The 22,386-nt window shown below is 46.2% G+C and overlaps 1 protein-coding gene across 2 annotated transcripts in view; it reads right to left on the bottom strand.

The window, feature by feature from the left end:
- LOC119977114 (cytoplasmic dynein 2 heavy chain 1) overlaps positions 1 to 22,386 on the bottom strand; it is a 734,352-nt gene that overhangs the window by 673,215 nt on the left and 38,751 nt on the right. For both annotated transcript variants that reach the window (XM_038817726.1, XM_038817724.1), the window contains exons 4-9: positions 20,134 to 20,252; positions 18,760 to 18,904; positions 16,095 to 16,327; positions 6,597 to 6,731; positions 6,403 to 6,516; positions 104 to 215 (exon numbers count right to left, since the gene is read on the bottom strand). In XM_038817726.1, coding sequence (XP_038673654.1) covers positions 104 to 215; positions 6,403 to 6,516; positions 6,597 to 6,731; positions 16,095 to 16,327; positions 18,760 to 18,904; positions 20,134 to 20,252 — 858 coding nt within the window. The remainder of the gene's footprint in view (positions 1 to 103; positions 216 to 6,402; positions 6,517 to 6,596; positions 6,732 to 16,094; positions 16,328 to 18,759; positions 18,905 to 20,133; positions 20,253 to 22,386) is intronic.

Here is a 22,386-nt window from a genome sequence, read left to right on the forward strand (position 1 = left end):
TTTGAAGAGAAGCATTTTTTACTCAATGACTATTTGGTCTAAAATTTATATCACTAAGTTCTTAAATATGTTACATTTTCAGAAATGCTTGTGCAAACATTACCTTTAATGTATTCTGCAAGTTTTGCTAACAACATTTCACGTTCTGAAAGTAGTTCCTTACTGATGCTGGGCCGTTTGACTAGTTCCTTGTACTTTTGAAATGCCTGCAAGAGCTTGAAAGAAAAATATTTCTTCGAAAAAGCACATGAAAGAACAGCCTAGTAATGACTAAGGTAGAAATACTTTGATGGTTCTGAAATAATTTTTATTTTCTATTTTCTATAATACTCTGAAGTGATGCAACATCGGTGGTATGCATAATTACATTTATACAGTACAATAATATGGTCATGCAAAAAAAAAATTGAGGAAGGGTTGAGAGGGTTGCCAATTAAAATCAAATAGTTTGGATATCACTGATGGAAGGATTGAAGTTAAGACAACAAAAATCAAGAGATAATGTTCAAAAAAGCAAAGTAAAGTTAAAGTTCATATATTGCAATTCATGAAATATGGAAACGAACTGGAGAAACTGAAAGCAATTATTTTACAACATGATCTCACTAATTGCATCTTAATTGCACTAACAGAAACCTTTCAGCAAATGGTCAGAATGAAAAATAAACATTGAGGTAAAATATATTTAGGTGGGGATAAAAATAATGAGGAAGGAGGAAGAGTGGTAATATTAGTAAAAAACGGTAATGCACAGCTAAAAGAGGGTGGATGTGAACAACAAATGGGTGCATACAGATTTCTTACAGTTGACGGCCAGATTGTTGCAGACCTCCAAATCATGGGAATGAAATGGAAGCGCAAATCGGCAGACAGCTTCGGAAGATGAACATGAAAAACAATATTATTGTCTGGGGGCATGTTGACTATCCACTCATAGATGGAGTAACTAAGCTAAATGTGTCCAGGTAACTTGGCAGTAGTAAACACATGACAAGCTTTAAATTCCAACTAGGAAGGAACAAAAAGTGGTTAGCTACCAACTTAAATTGAAGAAGAGGATCTATAAAAGGAGTACAATAAAAATAATGGAAACGAAAGGGGAATAAAATAAGATACAAATTAACAGATTTGTTTTAAATGATAAGAGGGAGAGTGAGGGAATAATTTCTGAAGATAGTAAGGAACATGGTTGAGTATTCAACAAGCACAGCAGTAAAGAGAATTGTTAAAAACAAGACAAGGGGCTGGATTCTCCAAAATTGAGACTATGTCCCCATGTCGGCGTAAAAACAGTGGAGTTTTACTACTGAAATTCCTGCAGGTAAGTTCAATGAATTCATAGCCCTGCAGGGCGCTAGCAGGGACCCGGAGTGAATCTCGTAACTTTTTGCTGCAGATACGGGCCCCCCACTTCCGGGTCAGAGGCCGCGCATGCGCACAGCAGTGGCCTGCAGCGGCTGTGCCGTTCTCCATGGCGGCCTCGGACCACGGAACCACACCGAAGATAGAGACCCCCGATCGGCCGCAGCCCGAGCCTCAACCCCCGCACATTAAATCGCTGGCCGCCTATATGGCCCCCTCTGGTCTCCGATCCACCCACACCCGACTCGGGCGGCCGCAGGCTGAGTCCGCAGCCGCCACGCGAGCAACCCAACCGGCAATAGGTGGTTAGTTCCACGCCATCAGGAACTCGGCAGGTCATGAGCGGAGGACTGCTGAGCGGGGCTCTGGCAATGGCCCCCCGGCGGCGCGGCGTACTCTACAGTGACGCCAATTTTAGGAGCCCGGAGAATCGCCGAACCAACGCCCGATTACGGCGTTGGGCTGACGAGAATCCAGCCCAACACCTTCCCAAGAGAAGGGTAGATCAGACAATGGTGGAGATATTTAATAGGCACCTTGTATTGGTCTTTATTCAAGAAGAGTATCAGTTCGGAGGTAAATCCAGAAGTGATTGAGATATAAAACTTGTTAGAGTACAGTGTATAGTATTGGACTCCAAACTATAGGTAAGATATTGCGGGTTTAAAGAGGGTACAACTGGATTTATTACGATGCTGCCTGGGATGAGGGAAATACATATACAACAAAAGAGCAGAAACATTGTGAATACTTCTGACAGAAAAACACAAACTATGAGGCAAGAAATGTTTAAAACGATGATATGATGGTACAGAATGTGTCAAGGTAGGCAGAAACAGAGATTCTCATGATTGAACAATCTAGAATGAGAGATTGTTAAGAATGATTAAATGTCAGAGATGGAAGTAAAAAAATAGAAACTGATTTTCACAGATTACATTGGGATTACAGTGGATATATAAACAAACAAGTTGTTCAGCCGAATCAGTCCATGCTGGAATTTATACAACATTGTCTCAACTAAATCTATCATAGTAACCCTCTATTCTCTTCTCCCTCGCATGCTTATCTAGTTTTCCCTTAAATGCATTTATACTATTTGTTTCAATTCCACACTCTCATCACTCTTGAGATAAAGGAGTTTCTTCTGAAAGGAGTTTCTTCTGGTGACTATTTTATAGGGAGGCAGTGCCGTAGAGGTATTGTCACTGGACTAGTAATCCAAAAACCCGGAGTACTGCTCCCGGGTCCCAGGTTCAAATCCCACCAACTGCAGATGGTGAAATTTGAATTTAATAAACAAAATGGAATTAAAAGTCGTAAAAACCATCGAGTTCACTAATGTCCTTTAGGAAAGGAAATCTGCTGTCCTTACTTGGTCTGGCCTACATGTGACTCTAGACCCACACAGCAATGTGGTTGACTCTTAACTGCCCCCTTCAAGGGCAATTAGGTGATGCCCACATCCCATGAACGAATAAAAAAATATTAAAAACTGGCATTGCCAGGTGCCCAGGTGGAACCGCAGTGCCAGAGCACCACCCTGACCAAAAGACATGTAGCTGGGGGCTACCCATCCCCCATTTGTGGAGACCAGTGCTGAACAGCAGTCACCCGAGGTCTCTGATGGGGTCGGGGTGAAGGGGTTGAATCCCAAAGCCTCAAGTACCTCAGGAACCTGCACATTAAACTGAGGTTTACTCACTCTAATATGCAGATTTGCCAAAAGGTGATCCAGCCTATTGTGGGATTCACATCGCAACGTCTTGCGAGATCGCATTGAATCTCGCGAGGAGTTGTAAGCCGGGTAGATCTCGTGAGCGGAGTCTCCTGGCTTTTGTCGGCCACGCTGCGCACAGTGAGCAGCTTTTCGGGTGCAGCACGGCCGTTGGTTTGTGCTCAAAAGCAGCCAATCCTGCACCTGATGCAGAGAAAATGCTAACTTAAAAATGCAGAACACAGCTCACATTAAAGAGACTGAGTTTGTGGCAATTTGTACAGGGCTGGAATCTTCAACTAGTTTGGGCTAGCGGGGAGAAATCTCCAGTATAACCCTCACAGTGAAAATCAGTTCTAGGATTAAGAAATACCCAGCCGGGAAAGGAAAAGAAAGAAAGCAAGCCTTCAGGAGCTCAGAAAAGCTTTGGACTGGTGGGGAATAAAGTGTCCACTCACAGGGCAGCGTGATATTTAACTGCAGTGAGAGATTTTCAGTCCTTTTCAAAGTTAAAGGAAGAAACCGTTCTGTAGTTAGAAGTTGCCTACAAAAACAGTGACAGTAAATATTGCTCGAGTTTTTTTTCATGTGGACTTTCAGGTCAGTCACTGGAAATTCAAGTATCTTTTTTAAAAGCTTCACAGTCTGGACAGAAATCATAACAATATCCTTTTTATAATATGATGACCAGAACTGCACACATCATAACTTCCCTACGTTTCAATTCTATTCCTCTACAACTAAAATCTAGTGCTTAATTTGCCTTTTTATGGCCTTGCGGACCTGCAGTGCAACTTTCTGTGATTGATGTATTTGTACTCCAAGATCTCTTTATAATTCCTGTTATAACCCCTTGGGTGCCAAGGACTGTGCACCATTTGATTTCCCCCTTACACAGCTGAGTATGAACTCCCCTGGTAATTGGGGGCGGGGTTTCCCCTTAACAAAGGAAAACCAAACCGTATAAAAACCCTGACCTGGGCCGGGATTCTCCCATACCCGGCGGGGCGGGGGGTCCCGGCGTGTTGGAGTGGTGTGAACCACTCCGGCGAAGGGCCGGCCCTCCGCACCTTTAGGGGCCAAGCCCTCTCATTGAGGGGCTAGGCCCGCGCCGGGGTGGTTCCCACTCCGCCGGCTGGCGTGAACGGCCTTTGGCGCCACGCCAGCCGGGCCGAAAGGTCTTCCCCGGCCGGTGTAAGTCCGTGCATGCGCCTGAACGTCAGCGGCTGCTGACGTCATACCGGCGCATGCGCAGGGGAGGGGGTCTCTTCCGCCTCCGCCATGGTGAAGACCATGGCGGCGGCGGAATAAAAGAGTGCCCCCACGACACAGGCCCGCCCGCCGATCGGTGGGCCCCGATCGCGGGCCAGGCCACCGTGGGGGCACCCCCCGGAGCCCGCCCACACCGCCAATCCCTCTGGTCAGGTAGGTGGTTTAATCAACGCCGGCTGGAGAGGCCCGTCAGCGGCGGGACTTCGGCCCATCGCGGGTCAGGGAATCAGCGCGGGGGGCCCGCCGACCGGCGTGGCGCGATTCCCGCCCATGCCAAATCTCAGGGGCGGAGAATTCGGGACACGGCGGGGGCGGGATTGAGGTGCCCCTGGATGCCGGTCAGGGAAGGTGGCCCTTCAGGGAGAGGAGTTAATGGGCTGGATTCTCCATAGCCTGATGCCGAAATCGTGATCGGCGATCGGGCGGAGTATGGATTGCGACACCGGAATCAGGGCTGCTGCCGGTTTGACTTCAGTCTTCCATGCTCCGTCCCCTCCAAACCGGCGTCATCGTGACGCGCGCTGTTTCAACAGCGGTGGCAGGTCACTGGCCGGCCAATCTGTGATGCTCCGCCCCCGATGCGACGAATTCCCGACAGAGTAGGTCATGTGTGGTCCCAGCAGTCAGGGACCTGGCGTGCCAACTGCAGACAGTGTCCAGCGCCACCACACTGATCTGAGATCTGTGCCGCTGGCCAAGGGGGCTTCTGCTAGGGCTGGGGAGACTGGTGGGGGGTGGCCAGGGAAGGGGCTGTGGGGCCGCGGTTGGCGGGTTAGCATTAGAGCACAGCCAACACCATGTTTTACAGCGCGACCGTTGCAGGTCGTCAGCACCTGCGCATGCGTGGCCATTCTCCAGTCATTTTGAGCACGATCCGTGGGAGTTTCAAGCGGCGCCAGTGCTAGACCCTCACCTGTACCGGACTCGGTGAGGGGTTCGTGATGATTTTCCTGTCGTGTACCTCCTGCAGATTCTCTGTTTGTGCCGGTATTTAGCCTCAGAACGGAGAATCCCGCCCTTAGGGCGAAATTCTCCGCTCCCGGGAAAAATCGGGAAGGCCGTCGTGAACTCGGCCGAGTTTCACGACGGCCTCGGAGGCCGATCCTCTCACCGTATTCACCCCCACCTGGGGGGCTAGGAGCGGCGCTCCGTTATTCTCGGCCGCCGGGCCTTGACGCAAGCGTCAAGGCGGCGCACCGAGAATGACGCGACGGCGGCACCCATGTGACGTCAGCTGAGCATGCGCAGGTTGGCCGGCTCCAACCCGCGCATGCGCGGCTGACGTCACGGCGGCTCAAACCCGCGCATGCGCGGTGGCCGTCTTCCCTCCGCCGCCCCGCAAGATCAAGCCGCCACGTCTTGCGGGGCGGCGGAGGGGAAAGAGTGCGTCACTTTGAGACGCCGGCCCGACGATCAGTGGGCACCAATCGCGGGCCAGTCCCCTCCCGAGCACGGCCATGGTGCTCACTCCCCTCTCCGCCCCCACAAGCTTCAAACGGGCCTTTGGCGCCCATGTTCAAGACAGCAGCGACCAGGTGTGGTTGCCGCCGTCGTGTAACGGCGAGCGGCGATTCTTCCAAGCGGGGGGCGCGAAATGAGTCACCCGGCCCTCCCGCGATTCTCCCACCCGGCGTGGGGAGCGGAGAGTCGCGCCCTTAGTCTTTCGTAGTTTTGTGTACAACATAATAAACCAGTCGTTCATTTCTACCCTACCGTGTGTTCCTGTCTTCTCTCCCATTCAGGTTCTACACGTTCCTCAGATATTTGGGGTATGAGGGATAGTGGCTAAGGCAGAAAAAATTTACAAAATCAAGGTTAGCTGGAGTAGGTAAATAAAATAAAAGGGATTGAAAGGATGCAAGACCAGGGAAGGAAAATTGGACCATTTGCTTGTAAAGGATAAACACTGGCACTGACTGATGAGGCTGAACGGCCTGTTTTTAGAGTTGTAAATTTCCATATATGTAATGTTTGAAAATATGGTCTTGATAGGTTTCTGATTCATTTGATTAGGAAGTTTGCAACAGAACATGCAAGACTATCTATATTACCTGTTGGGGATTATCTTGTACCTCCACAATAGAAACTTTCAGTTTACTTGCAACCTTCTGCTCGGAAGGAGCTATTGAACGTTCATATTGGGCGACAGCAGCTTTCCACAGTGGCTAGAAAATGCAATAAATCCATGTTGTACAGATAATATACAAAATGACTTCTTGAAAATAAGAGGCAAAAAGTAACGAACCTCAGTGTAAGGATTATATTGAACTGGATTCAGCCCAGCAAAGGGCTCAAAAACCTGGGCATTGTGAAGTAATTGCTGTTCTCCAGCTGGTAAGAGCCGCATTAATTTTTCATGAACAGTTCTACTAGTTTGAATCTGAAAAACAATGAATGAATAAAAATTGTTTACCGTAAAATTAATTTTCATGGCATTTATTCATTTGATTTTTGTAAACTTTCTTTGAGTTTGAATCCAGCCCAGAGTACATAAAAATTCATGTACTGGTTAGTCTGGGCAGGGTTTTCCATCCCCACAACGGTGTGTGCTGCGACGGAAGAGGTGGCCCGCCATTGGCTAGCAGGGGGACCTTCCGCTCCCTCTGCCGTCAGCGAGGTTTCCTGTTGTTCAAACAGGGTGGCGCCGCCGTCGTGACCAGAACACCCCACCGGCGGGAACGGCTGAAAAATCCCGCCCAATGTTGGCATTTAACCTCTACTTAAACAAACATTGCTAATCACATTTATGCACTCTGTTCTGATGCCCTTCTGTAAAAAAATGTTATTAAAGATTTTCCAATTTTCCAATATATTTTACAACAAAACCCACTGCAGAAAATACACAAAAACCAACAGAACAAAAACCCCGACCAATGCTACCCACCCTATCCACTAAGGTAAAAAAAAAGACAACCGAAAAAACAAACAAAATAAACTAAACCCCAACCATCGCCCCCCCCCGGCGTCCTGCGTCCTACACCCCCTGCGTCCTGCCTCCTTCCCAACAACTAACGGTGGCAAATTCCTTGAAGTAGGTAATGAATGGCTGACACCTCTGGTTGGTAGAACGCTTCAACCGACCCTCTAACGGTTTACTTGACTTTCTCCAGGTACAAGAATTCTATTAGGTCACCCATATCTTGGTACTGGGCGGTGATGAAGACTTCGACCCCAGCAGAACTCGCCTCCAGGCAATCAGCTAGGCAAAGGCAAGGACATCTGCCTTCACTCCCTTCTGCAGCTCTGGGCGGTCTGACACTCCGAAAATGGCTACCAGTGGACAAGGTTCCAGTTCAATATTCAGAATCACCGACATGGTGTTGAAGAAGAAAACCCAAAAGCTTACCAGCTTGAGGAAGACCAGAACATGTGTGTGTGTGATTGGCCAACCTGCCGGATCACCGCTCCCACCTGTCTTCCGGAAAAAAAACACTCAACCTAGTTTTGGTCACATGCGTCTTGTGCACCAATTTAAACTGGATTAGACCAAGCGACGCACAAGAAGATGTGAAGTTTACCCTGTACAGTAAGAAGTCTTACAACACCAGGTTAAAGTCCAACAGGTTTGTTTCAAACACGAGCTTTCGGAGCACGGCTCCTTCTTCAGGTGAAGGAGCCGTGCTCCGAAAGCTCGTGTTTGAAACAAACCTGTTGGACTTTAACCTGGTGTTGTAAGACTTCTTACTGTGCTCACCCCAGTCCAACGCCGGCATCTCCACATCATGGCTACCCTGTACAGGGCCTCATTCCACATCTCATCATCCACTATAGGCCCTAGCTCCCTCTCCCACTTCGCCTTCACTCCATCCGCCAAATCAGAGTCCTCAGACATAATTCGCCCAGAAATACCAGACGTGCTACCCTCTTCCAATCCCGCCAGCAAAAGTATCATTTCCAACAGTGACACCTGCGGTGCCTGGGAAATGTTGGGAAAGTCACCCACACAAAATTCCTTATCTGGAGGGACCTGAACTCAAATTTTTCGGTGAGAGAAAACTCTCGACCTTATTGGGCCCACCAATCCCCTTACGTTCCAAGGTGACCAACTGAACCTGGGGTCTCCCACCCCACTTAACCCGGAGTTAGCCATTTCCACCCTAAAGGATTAACAAGCACCTGCCCAGAGGATGTAGGCCCAAGGCCTGCTCAAAGTAGCTGCCAAACCAACCCACAAATGAAACAAAGAAAATCCCATGGTCACAGTCAGAAAACTACCCTAAATCAAACACCACCCAAACATCCTTGTTGATCACATTCCAAAGAACAATACTCCCTTCTATTCAACCCCCACCGAAACAAAAATGCTAGCTCACTGAACCACAAAAACAGGTTCAACAAGACGCAGCCCCTCTCCCTACCTCACTCCTGCCCACTAGCTAAAACTTTAATGCTAGCGAGGTAGCTCTTCCCCAGGACCGAATAAAAAGAGAAAGAAATATCCCTACCCATCCTGGCTACAAACAACAACAAAATTCAACACCCCTATCAAGAGCAAGATCCCATCGGGAGCCACATATTTTCAGGAAAAAAGATGTCCTGCCTTAAACAATGTCCGACAAAACAGTTAGCCTCATATCCCCCACCATACAACTTAAGCAATACAACTGCATCTCAAACCAAAAAACAAAGCAATAACAACAAATACATACAAAATACCCCCAAACCTCTTCCTTTAAACAACCATAACAAGTACACTCAAAGCCTGTTTAACATGACCCCAGTCCATGCTTGTAACAAAACCTTCTGCCTCTTCCACAGTATCGAAGCAATGGTCTTTTGACCCAAAGGTAACATGTAACCTCGCCGGAAACACCACTCCAAATCTCACTCTACTCTTCGATAAAGCCGCTTTGGCCTTATTAAAGGGCGCCTGCTTCTTCACCAGTTCTACATGAACATCTGATATATCATCTCAGGTTATGGTTCTCCTTGGCCCACTTCAGGATTTCTCCTTCTCCTGTAAGCTGTGGAATCTGGCTATTGCCGCTCGTGCTGGCTCATTCACCGAGGCTTCTGCCGGAATGTTCGATGAACCCAATCCAACAGAGGAGGGGGTGCCAGTACGCACTCCCCACCACCTTACCAAACATCCGCAAAAGGTACGCAGTTGGGTTCAGCCCCTCCACATCCTCTGGCAACCCCATGACCCTGAGGTTTTGATTCCTTGAGTAATTCTCCAGGTTCATATTCTTCTCTGCCACCACCGGGATCTCAGTGAGACAAGTTGGTCGCTGAGCTTCGACAAAGCCCCCTCCATCCCTTTCACCACCTCACCATGCTCTTTTACAGCTTCTAAAGTCCTCTGCAACTTCTCATGAATAGGACCCAGTGCCACCTCAATCCACGTATGGAGAATATCGACCATCACGCTCCATTGCCTCTTAAAATGTTTTTCAAACTGCTTTTAAAACTCCATAGTCAGCACCCCAGTTAGCATTTCTGCTGGATCCCCCATCATTTTCCCTGCTGAACACGAAGCCTCCAAGTTGGTTGAGGAATTCCCACCCGCAGGCTTCTTAGTTGTGAGGCAGCATTCTCCGTTGGCTGCCGTTGAAATCGGGAAGCACGATTGGTGGAGAATAGGTTCCGACGGCAAAATCGTGGCTGACACCAATTTGACGCCAAATCACAATTCTCCGACACATCGACAGCGGCATCAATGCAGTCTGGAACGCACATGCCGTAGACACCATTTGCATATCATTAGCAGGCCTGACCCGGAATTCTCCGGGGCTACCGCGATTCTCCACCTCCGATGTGCCAAGTTCCCAACGGCGCAGTTCACTTGTGCTTTTCAAAATCGTGAAACCTGCGTCGTGGCTGCTGAGGGAGTGAGGGGGTACGGAGAATGTCCATCACCATAGCTTGCTGACAATTCTGCCGCTGGCCGGAGGGCTTCTGTCAGGGCCGGGGAGAATAGCAGGGTTGGCCAGGAGGTGGGCCGTGAGATTGGGGTGGACAGGCACAGAATACCATTGCCACAGCCAGAATGGCAGCCATGCAGCTGCACACACTGCTGACAACCCACTGTGAACGCAGGTCCACTGGTCATATGGATCCCCCCCCCCCCCAGGCGCCCTCTGGCCCAGGCCGACCAATCAGATGTATGGGGCATTCCAGCACAACCAGTGCCATCTTGGTAGATGATATAAGTGTGCGTGAGGATTGTAATGTGTATATGCAGCTGCAGGTTGTTAGCCTCCCGAGTGTCAATCATGGACCCGGTGAATCCCGCATTGTTTTTCATTGGAATCGATTGTGTTCCACTTGGCTCGCCCCTCCACAGTCGCTGAATCGATCCAGGTTCTGCGCCAGATTTGCTGTTGTGTAAGTCCACGAATTCTGCACCGGTGTCAACACCTAGTCCAGAAACGGAGAATCACGCCTGTGGCCTTTTTTGGCATATTTCCACACTAGGACCCTTCTAATTTCTTAGAGAGAGTAACTGCCATAAAACCCTGGGAACCTTGCAAAAAGGGCCATTAAACAAGTACCGTGGTGGGAACTACCTAACACACAACCTCCTCCTACATGCCGCCACTGGAAGTCCTTCAATGCCCTTCTTAACTTCTTTCCTTTCATCCACCTATCCAATCTAATATTGAAAGTGATTTTTCCTCAACCCCTAATCCTGGGAAAAAAGTCAATAAGACTACAAGAAAGGAAAAATTAGTAGCTGAACTGAAAAATAAGAACTATATACAATGAAGAGGGATAGGACTTGGCCCTAAAGTGCAATAAAGGGATATCTGAATGGGGCAGATAAATGTAACTAAACCTACCAGTTTACAAGGAGTGTAAAAGTTGAAAATAATTGGCTGGGCTGAATGTCCAGTTTCTATGCTGCAATTTTAATGTAATTTTCGACTTATTTACTGAAAATTTAGGATGAATCTATCTAATAACAGTACCCTGAAGAACGGACTCAACACATTGGTATTGAAACGTTTAATTAAACTACTTAATTACAACAAACATTTTCATCATAAATGCACACTTAGGTGACTGATTCATTATTAATATTTTGCCCCCTCGCTACCAGACACATAATTAGCGGGTACCTTTTTAAAATACTGTCCCTCCATTTCACAAGCTAGCTTGCTCCTAATTCATAGTTTATCCTGTTCTTTACATGAATAGATGGGCGAAGCTTGATGCCCCGTTTCCTGCGGGTACAAATCTCGTTATGGCCACTAAATCTCGGGAGAGTGCCAAAATGGGATTTGCAGCAGCAAGATCTTGGTTTGCGATCTTTGGCCCCCCCCGCCGGAGACCTGGGCCGGGATTCTCCCCTACCCGGCGGGGCAGGGGGTCCCGGCGTGCCGGAGTGGCGTGAACCACTCCGGCATCGGGCCGCCCCAAAGGTGCGGAGAGGGGCCAAGCCCTCACATTGAGGGGCTCGGCCCGCGCCGGAGTGGTTCCCACTCTGCCGGCTGGCGTGAACGACCTTTGGCGCCACGCCAGCTGGGGCCACGCCACGCATCAGCGGCTGCTGACGTCATGCCGGCGCATGCGCAGGGGAGGGGGTCTCTTCCGCCTCCGCCATGGTGAAGGCGAAAGAAAAAGAGTGCCCCCATGGCACAGGCCCGCCCGCCGATTGGTAGGCCCCGATCGCGTGCCAGGCCACCGTGGGGGCCCCCCCCGGCGTCAGATCGCCCTGCGCGCCGCCAATCACGCTGGTCAGGTAGGTGGTTTAATCCATGCCGGCGGGAGAGGCCTGTCAGCGGCTGGAGTTCAGCCCATCGTGTGCTGGAGAATCGCCGTAGGGGGGCCCGCCGACCGGCGCGGCGCGATTCCCGCCCCCGCCGAATCTCGGGGGGCAGAGAATTTGGGACACGGCAGGGGCGGGATTGACGCCGGCCCCGGGCGATTCTCTGACCCCCCCCCCCGGCCAAGGGGTCACATGAAGGGGGCTGTGCCAATGATGCATTGACAGAGGGTACCCCTCCCCCGTTAAGCGGGGTGGGGGGTTCCCCTTATGTAAGGTGGCGGGGGAGTGGGGGGAGCCCGATGACTGCACAACAGGGTTTGGGGGGGGGGTGGTGAAAAAGTGAGCACTTTGTGTCATCAGCAAATTTGGCAACCATACTTTCAATCCCTTCATCCAAGTGTTACAGACGCCAGACCAGATCCCAACAATGGCTAAAATACTGGACCAGAACCGCAACATTTTCTTGTATTTTTAAGACTGTGCAGGAAGACCCAATTCGCTCCAGGAGTGATTATATGAGAAATAGGGCTTGGTTATTTTTACAAACAAAACTTTATTATAACAAAAGAAAAACAATATTAAAATTTTGCAACTTCAAACCTAACAAGAACAGCTTACATGCATCCCCTAACCCTAACTTTTTAAAATAACTACAGATGATCGGCCTTCCCCTTGAATTTTTCTTTTTCATTGGAATATGTCTATTCTGTGTATTCTGAAATGTCCCTTTAATTGTCTGCCACTGAACCACTGTTGTTCTATCCCTTAAACACATTTACCAGTTCACGTCGGCTAGCTCCGCTTTCGTGCCCTCATAATTGCCTTTATTTAAATTTAAAACACTCATCTCCGACACACTCGTCTCTCCCTCAAACTGAATGTAAAATTCAATCATGTTATGATCACTGTTACCTAGGAGTGCCTTCATTATGAAATTATCAATTAATCCTATCTTGTTGCACAATACTAGGTCCAGTACAGCCTGTCTTCTGGTTAGCTCAAGTACGTGCTGTTCTAATAAACTATCTCAAAAACATTTGATGAACTCATCTACACTACCTTTATTTATCTGATTTTTCCAATCTATATGTAGATTAAAAATCACCCATGAATATCACTGTACCTTTCTGACAAGCCCCAAAACCGCTTCTTTTGTAGTCTGTCCTACCACGTAGTTATAATTTGGTGGTCGGTACACCACTCCCACAAGTGACTTTGTGCTTTATAATTTCTCATCTCAAGGTAGGTCATGCTTGATGAACCTGATTTGATTTTTTTTTTGAAGACGTGACCAAAGTAGTGGACAGGGGAATGTGTAGGAATGTTATTTATTTGGATACACAGAGGGCATCCCCATCAGAGAGGGTGAGCTAAAGTTGAAATTGATGGAATTGAATGCAAATGATTGAACTGGTTCAGAAATTGGTTGAGTACCAAGGAGCAGAGAGTAGGGATAATAGGCGAGTGCTCAAATTGGCAGGATGTGACTAAAAGTGTCCCCAAGAACCTGTGTTGTGGCCTTAACCATTCACTGTATTTATTAACGACCTGGGTGATGGGACAGAAAGTCGCATGTCCAAGTTTGCTGACGGCACAAAAATAGGTGGCATTGTATGCAGTGTAGGTGAAAGCATAACATTTCAAAGAGATGTTGATGGATTAAGTGAATAGCCAAACGGTGGCAAATGAATGTCATTGTAGGCAAATATGAGATCATCCATTTTGGATCTAAAAAGGATAGAAGAATACTTTGTAAATGGTAAAAAAAGCTACAGACAATGTAGGTGGAACAGTGGTTATCACTGCTGCCTCACAGCCTCACAATTCCAGCCTCAGGTGACTGTCTGGAGTTTGCATTTTCTCCTCTTGCCTGTGTGGGTTTTGTCTGGGCGCTCCGGTTTTCTCCCACAGTCGATAGATGTGTCGGTTAGGTGGATTTGCCATTCTAAATTGCCCCTTAGTGTCCTAAAGGTTTGGTATGGTTACGGGGATATGATGAGGGTGAGGGCTAAAGTAGGATGCTCTTTCCAAGGGCCTGTGCAGACTCGATGGGCCAAATGGCCTCCTTCTGCACTATAAGGATTCTATCATTCTATGAGACTTGGTTGTCCAGGTAGAGAGATTATTAGTATGTCATGAATGGGTCGAGAAAATAATCAACAAAAATTAATGGAATTCTGGCATTTAAATCTATAAAACTATAATATAAAAGGGAGGAAGTTTGGCTAGGCCACACCCTAAATATTGTGAGGAGAGGCGGCACGGTGGCACAGTGGTTAGCATTGCTGCCTCACCGCTCCAGGGACCCAGGTTCAATTCCAGCCTCGGGTAACTGTCTGTGTGGAATTTGCCCTTTCTCCCCATGTCTGCGTGGGTTTCCTCCGTGTACTCCAGTTTCCTCCCACAGTCCAAAGATGTGCATGTTAGGTGGATTGGCCAGGCTAAATTGCCCTTAGTGTCCAAAAAGGTTAGGTGAGGTTACTGTATTAGAGGGATAGGGCAGAGGTTTGGGCTTAAGTAGGGTGCTCTTTCCAAGGGCCGGTGCAGACCTGTTGGGTCAAATGGCCTCATTCTGCTCTCTAAATTCTATATTTCTATCCTGAACATCACACCTCAGGAACGATACTGGCCTTGGAGGGAGTGAAGGTTAGATTTACAAAAATAATACTTGGATACGAAAAGATCAAATGATGAGGAGAGATGCACAAACTAGTAGGTGTAGGGTTAATTTGATGGAAACTTTTACTTTATTTAGGGGGACAGATCGCGATAAACTATTTCTGCTGGTTAGGTAGTCTAAGACTAGGAGGCATAATCTAAAAATTAGAGTCAGATGTTTCAAGCGTGAAATTAGGAAACATTTCTACAAGCAAAGGGTGGTAGGAATTTGGAACCCTCTTCCACAAACAAGAATTGTTGCTGCATCAGTTATTAATATTAAACTTGAAATTGATCAATTTTTGTTAACCAAAAGGTACCAGGGTAACTTGTGCTTCCTGATTAACTCTACGTGCCTTCTCCCATCATGGAAGTCTTGCTTTGGAAAGACCTCACAATCATTCAACCTCCTCTCAGAAGAAACCTTCCATCATTAGACTTCTGATTCTGGACTCGAGAAACATGTAAAACCCCTAACCGATATTTTGTCATGGACATGCACAGAACCCTCTTCCTTTTTGTGTGAGTGCATGCATTTTTTAATTTTAATCTTACCTCGAGTTTGCTATGCAAGTTATTCATAGAGGATTGGAACATTCCAAATTTAACGGTTGGGAAAAATACACCAGTTTACAGATGCTTACTGAGCGGGGAAGTCAGGGCAGTTTAAATGGGCCCCCTTCCTGTCTGTAACATTATCGTGCCATTGAGAAGGGTGTGGAGTCATTGAATCTTGGTAGGATTGGAAACAGGTAGATTAGCCATTCTAAATTGTCCCTTAGTGTCCAACGTTATGTGGTGTTATGGGGTTACAGGGATAGGGCGGGGCAGTAGGCCTAGATAGGATGCTCTTTCCGAGGGTTGAATCGATGGGCTAAATGACCTCCTTCTGCACTGTATGAATTCTATGATTCTTTGGAGCACCGGTAGATATATAGAATTGGATATGAAAATATATGCTCAAAGTGTATGTTCCAAAATATTACTGAGAATACTCAACTTTAAACAATCATAACTTCAACACAGGGCATTTCAAGATACAACACCTATGATAGCTTCAAAAGAATGTTTTATCATTGATCTAAATAGTGCATTTTGATTGCTAATTTAAGTATTGTGTGTGTCCTTTCACAATTTACAAGGTTAAAAGTAAAATCATACAATTTCCAAAAACAAAGAAAAAAATATATTTTTAAAAGATTAAAGAAAAAAAGACTCTGAGGAAGTGTCATACGGACCCGAAATGTTAACTCTGTTTCTTTCTCCACAGATGCTGCCAGTCGTGCAGAATTTTTCCAACATGTCCTGTTTTTATTTCAGATTTCCAGCACCACATTATTTTGCTTTCAAGGAAAAATACTCATTATACTTTACCTCTTCAAGGCGTTTGGCAAGTTTAGCCAATGACTCTGGATAATATTTCTCACTTTTCCACTGGTGAGGAGTATAACGTCGCCAAAGCTGTCCTGTCAGATGATTACATGCTGCCACCCACTGTTCACAGATAGTGATGCCAGATCTAAGGCTTTCTTTGACCGTGTGAAAAGCATCGCCCCATAAATTTAACTGCATTAGAGTTTTCTGTACAAATCTACCCAAGGCATTTCCTAGAGAAAAGATATCAAAACAGGAAATTATAGTTTTATCCTTGTTGTCATGTTCAAGTATGTTCTGAACTTTCTGTCAATACATTATAAAGTTTGAACACAAGCTACCTATTAAAATAACCACGGAAAATCATGTGACCTTTTGGCTTCTGAGCTCTAGATAGTCCTGAGTCCCAAGAAAATACCTGGTTAAATATGGATAATTACAGCAATCTGGGTCATTCACACATTTCTTTGTTTAAGGATAGACTGTCAACAAATGAACTATAGCATTCCAGCCAGCTCGACTTTCTGTTTCACCATGAATGGAAGAAACATCTGAGCTCAATGTGTGTTAAATGAATATGAATGGTTCCCATTGACCTTCCATTGCATTATGAAGATCTCTCATCCAAACCAGACTGGACGAATTTTGAAGTGTCAAATGACACACAGGATGTTTAATCAACACAGCTCCACCTTTGTGAACTTATACAAGTCACACAGCGAGAAAGCCGTTTTATAACTTATTTCAAAAATTCAGCTGGAAGCTGCTTAGAGATAGAGATCCAATAGACAGCCCTAAAAGCAGCAACCAAAGTATTAACACCCATGCTCTGAAAGTAGGAGATCCCCTACCTGTTCCAACTTCAAGTTCACCTGACAACCAACCTCATGAAATACCAGAAACTTCACAGCTTGTTAAAATCCTGTTTTACAAGGCATTCACTTCAACCAATGCGTAAACTCATGTAGGAAACTACAGAACTGAGACCATCATAAATTGTAACTGTTTTTTCCTCATCTATATCTAATTTTGTGGGCAAGTTGGATGAGTGATGATATTGTGTTAGGTTTTTTAATCTCCGGGATAAGTGTGTGACAAATAAATAACCTTTATTTTTAACATCGCGTAAGATTTGCTGCTGGAATTATTTAAAAATGGACAAATACTCAGAGGGAACGAAAACACACCCTTACACATACACATATAAAAACACAATGACCACAGACAGCACAAAATTCACATAAATTCTGTGCATATAAATTTTATTTTTAATGTGCCAAAACAAACAAATTTTATAACCCTCTGCAACATCCAAATATCCAAGTGCTTAAGATCAAACTACTTTATACATCACTTTTAAAGCAGGACAACTTGGAAAGATGGTGTGACATATTCGCGGGTTATCACACTTACACAGCATATGGGAGCATCAATCACAGCAATATTACGTAATTAATTTTTTTAGCACTTTAACTCTAGCCTTGGAAACCAAATCTCCCATTGACCAACTTCTAATATGCAATGCAATGGAGCAACAGGCTATAGGTTTACACTTATAAATAAACATTTTACTACCTCAGCAATTCAATTAATGGAGGTGTAGGATGGGCGAGCTGGGAACTTCCTCACAGGAAGAGACAAACAACTAAATGCCTAAAACGGTGCAGGCTGCTCCCAAACATTAGCTATAATTATATTCTGAAGTGTTACATCCTTTTTAACCAGGCAAACCATCAGAGCATTAGAAAATGTAATCATTTATGGAATAGGAAATATGAATTCACCCAACAGTAATGCACATCAACTTGGCTCTGTTTAGTCACTTAAAGCAATGACTGGGAACTTGTTACATTGACAACTTATGTCAGTGTCAGAATAAAAAGGTAATGTAGTAATCTATTCAATTTCACAGAAAAATATCTTCAATATTTTGCACAATTAAATTTTTATAGCATCAAAATCCTCTGAAAGTCCGTAACCATGCCATACCCAAACCGTATTTCATCAACATTACTGTACCCCTTAAATAGAACACAATCCTCAGTATGGCAATGGAAATATGTGAGATTACTTAGATAAACAAATTAATATAAAATACAACGTAAATTTTGTCAGTTCTTAGAACGCGCACCACTGAGCCACAAGTTTCCAGGTTCAAATTGCACGCCCGAGCTGGAACACAAATCTCAAATCTGAGATTCCAGTGCAGTACTGAGGGAATGCTGCACTGCCGGAGGTCCTGGTTTTCAAATGAAACTTAAAACCAACTTCCATCTGACTGCTCAGTGGATATAAAAGATCCCATAACACTATTTTAAAGAAGAGCAGTGGATGTACTCCCAGTGTCCTGGGCAATATCTTTCCTTAACCAGTATTTTTTTTAATCATCTGGATAATTTCACATTACAATTTGAGTGAACATGTGCGCAAACTGACTACTGCGATCCCTACAACAGTGACTATACCACAACTTAATTGGCTGTAAGCACTTGAGGTCCAGTGATCTGGAAAGGCTTATATAAATGTAAGTATTCATTTCTAGCTCTAAGACACAAATAATATTTTAGATGTGCCACATTACAAAAAAAAACACAGTTCAAACTTGGATCAGGTCTATAGATTGTATGCCTGTATGAGCAGCAATTTATTCGTTCAAGGACTGTACCTAGGATGTCCAGCAGATGGCGCATTCGTGACTCTGGGTAAATGTCATGCTCAGTTTGTCTCCATATATCATCCACAGTATCACGAGTAGTCTCAACCAAATCCACAACATCAGCCAAAGAAAGAGTGTCCAAATTGTTGTACGGCTAGAAAAAGAGAAATGCAGTTCATGAAATTATTAATTTATACTGTGCTAAAGTGGTTTTAAATTTTAAGCGCATCTCCATAGTATAAACACACACAAATCAGAAGCGAGGGAAATGAAAACATGAGAGAAGCAACATTCTTGTGACACCAAGCTAGGTCCAAACATTTCATTTGAGAACTGCAGTTATTTCTTTAGTCATAGGAAAAATAATTGCAACATAAAACTTGCTCAGCAAAGACCATGTGCTAAAAAAAAAGCATGTTACTGTTAGCCTAATTAAAAACAGAAAAAGCTGAAAAAAATCCAGGTCTGGAGTCTTACATATCTAAAATGTTAACTCTGTTTCTCTCTCCAGAGATGATGGGCGGGATTCTCCAGGTCAGCGTGAATCCAGCCCCTGCCGTTCTCCTAATTCTCCCGCCCCCCCAAAGACAGGCCCGGCATTAGTTGCGCCACCCGCCTCGGAGAATGGCGGGGTCAGGCGCGACTCAATGGGCGTTGGGGCTGCCCAAAATCCCCAGCCCCCGATGGGCCAAAGTCCCGCCTGTCTGTTGTCGGTCCCGCCAGCGTAAGTTGGAGTACGTCCCTTACTAGCGGGACCTGGCAGCGCAGGCGGGCTCCGGGATCCTTGGGGGGGCGCGGGGGGATCTGGCCCCGGGAGGTGCCCCCACGGTGGCCTGGCCCGCAATCGGGGCCCACCGAACTGCAGGCGGGCATGTGCCTTGGGGGCACTCTATCCTTCCGCACCAAAGGCCGTGGTCCTCCACCATTCCCGGTGCGGAAGCAAATCCCACTGCGCATGCGCGGGGTTGACGCCAGCACGCTCTGGCGCTCCCGCGCATGCGCCGACTCGCGCTGGCAGCGGAGGCCCTTCGGCACCGGTTGGCGTGGCGCAAGCCCCTTTCCCGCCGGCCGGAACGCGCAAACCACTCCGGGGCGGGCCTAGCCCCTGAAGGTGCAGAGGATTCCGCACGTTTGGGGCGACCTGACACCAGAGTGGTTCACGCCTCTCCGTCCCGTCGGGACCCCCCGCCCCGCAGGGTAGGGGTGAATCCCACCCCATGTTTCTAATTCAGATTTCCAGCATCCACACGATTTTGCATTTATTTTAAACTTTCAATATACCACATTGCATTCTTATTGAACAAACATCAAATCTTCTATCAAAAAGGTATACAATATGCTAAACATGTTAGCCTGCATCTAAGCCTGCAAAGAAAGACAAACCTGCGCAATTGTTTGAAACAATTCTTCGAAGTGCAGGGCTCTTTCTCTTCTTTCTGGTTTATCATCAGCTGCAGCAACTTCGGCCCAGAACTGAAATTCATCACTAGGTTCCAAAATTCCTTTCAAAATAGAAATAAAATGTTTGTTTGACATCAACACTGATCAGTGAGCGCTCCCCTCCACCCCCCCACCACCACCAACCCTGTGCTGTATAAGAGCAACAGAACCACATATCATGTGAGAGTACCTTGAAGAAATGGGTGTTTATCAGTGATGTCAGAGTGGGTGCAGCTGGACTGTCTGTCTGCTTTTACTTTCGCTTTAGACTGTCTGCTACAGGGTGTGTTTAGTTTTGTTTTAGACTTGGAGCTGAAGTCACAGCAAGAAGGTGTATTAGTCTCTCTCTCCGCAATCTAAAGACTGTCTACAGATTCGTTGGTGATTTAAAACTAATACCTGTTTCTGTAGAGAAGTTAAACCTGATGTCTTTCTGTAAAAGGGTTCTTTTTTCTCTTATGGATGTTGCAAGGACAGATTAAGAGTTACTTATAGAGTGCTGTATTCTTTGGGGGATTTATTGGTGTTGATGTTTACTGTGGGTTTACAAAGTGTTAACTGGTTTCATAAATAAACATTGTTTTAATTAAAGTACTGTAGATCTCTGTTGCATCACACCTGTAAGGTACGCCCATGTGCGCCCCATAACCACAATCTATTAAACGTTGTGGATCAGGTGAACTCAATGATACACTTTGAGGTTCTCTAAACCCTGGTCAATAACACACACCAATGCTCAATTTCTCGCACAAGGGTCAGGCTACACGATAAGGAATATCTGGAGGAAAATAAATAAATTCAAGCATTCAAAATCAGAGAACAATAATGCAATAAAAAAGCATAAATTTGAATGCGGAAAACAGACTTCAACAGCTTTACTGATGTAATTGTTTCCATACGTAGTGCTGAACAATTCACAAGATTTCAAATATAACCTGTTGACACATCACCCTTCAGCTGAAGTAATTTACCTCCATAATCCAGCAATATTCTATTTACGTGTAGAAGATAAAAGAACGATGGACCTACTTTGATGTCCTCTTTCTTGTTTGATTGAAGTTTGCTTACCACATATGATTTTTGTCCTCCTTTACCGCAATCCGTTTGAATTCACAAAGCTTAAACTTACGGGCAGGGGTTTCCAGCCCTTACCGTCAGCAAGATCTTCAGTACCGCTGATGTCGATCCCCCCCCCCCCCCCCGATCCCCCCCCGCCATGGCATTGGGACGGATGAGCCAAGCAAATTGCAATTGACCTCAGCAGGATAGGAAGATCCCACCCGCAGCCAATGGAGAGCTGCCTCAACCGTGGGAAAACCCACTGCAGGGGCGGAGGGGCTGGAACATTCTGATCATAGATCGTCATTTTGTAAGATGCTTGGGTTAGCATAACCTCGGTGTAAGAGTTGACTTCAAACACACTAAATTGCTTCCTTGCCAAATGTATAGAGCACGCAGTTTAGTAATTGAGGAAGCCAGCAATAGTGGAACAAGGGTTTATTGAAGTGTGTATACTTTGCCCACGGCAGTGCCTGTTGGGACAAGCTCATACTCCTCGAGTCCAACAAGGGTTTCCCATGGTCATTGTGGGGGTTATGATACCCTTCCCTCCAAAAGTCCAAAAACATCTCTTCAGCTGCTAATTGCGGGGGCTTTCTGCACTGCTAAGTCTGAAGCTGTGTTTCAGCTTGCAGTGGTTCTGGGTCATGCGGTGTGCATCGGCTCGTCGACTGCCTTTTTCTGGCCCACCTCCGAAGCATTATCACCAGGACCTCTATCCCAGACACAACATTGTCCGTCTGCATGGATACTTCCATGTCCATTTCTGAGCGGGTGTCATCCTCATACTGCTAGTTCGGGTTCTGGAATATTGATGGCTGGGTCCCCTGGATGAGGGACGGTTCCAGACACGAAGGGGATGTAAATGCTGCCGGTTGGGTGTTGTGTAGCGTGGACCCCTGCTTCCTGAGGTGGTCCGAATATTTCCACTCAACTCTCCCTTCAATCCTAACTTTGTAGGATACCGGTTCTGTTTCTCCAGCATTGCACCTGGCAGCCAAAGTGCCCTATCTCCAAAGTTACAGGTAGACACCGTGTTCCCCCGAGTGAAGCTGCCGCCCTGGCGTCCTGCAGTGGTGGTGTCACTTTTGCACCTCCTGCTGCAGCTCCACTTACCCGCCGAGTTTGTAAACGTGA

The sequence above is a fragment of the Scyliorhinus canicula genome, chromosome 14 (assembly GCF_902713615.1).
Source record: "Scyliorhinus canicula chromosome 14, sScyCan1.1, whole genome shotgun sequence".
Taxonomy (NCBI): domain Eukaryota; kingdom Metazoa; phylum Chordata; class Chondrichthyes; order Carcharhiniformes; family Scyliorhinidae; genus Scyliorhinus; species Scyliorhinus canicula.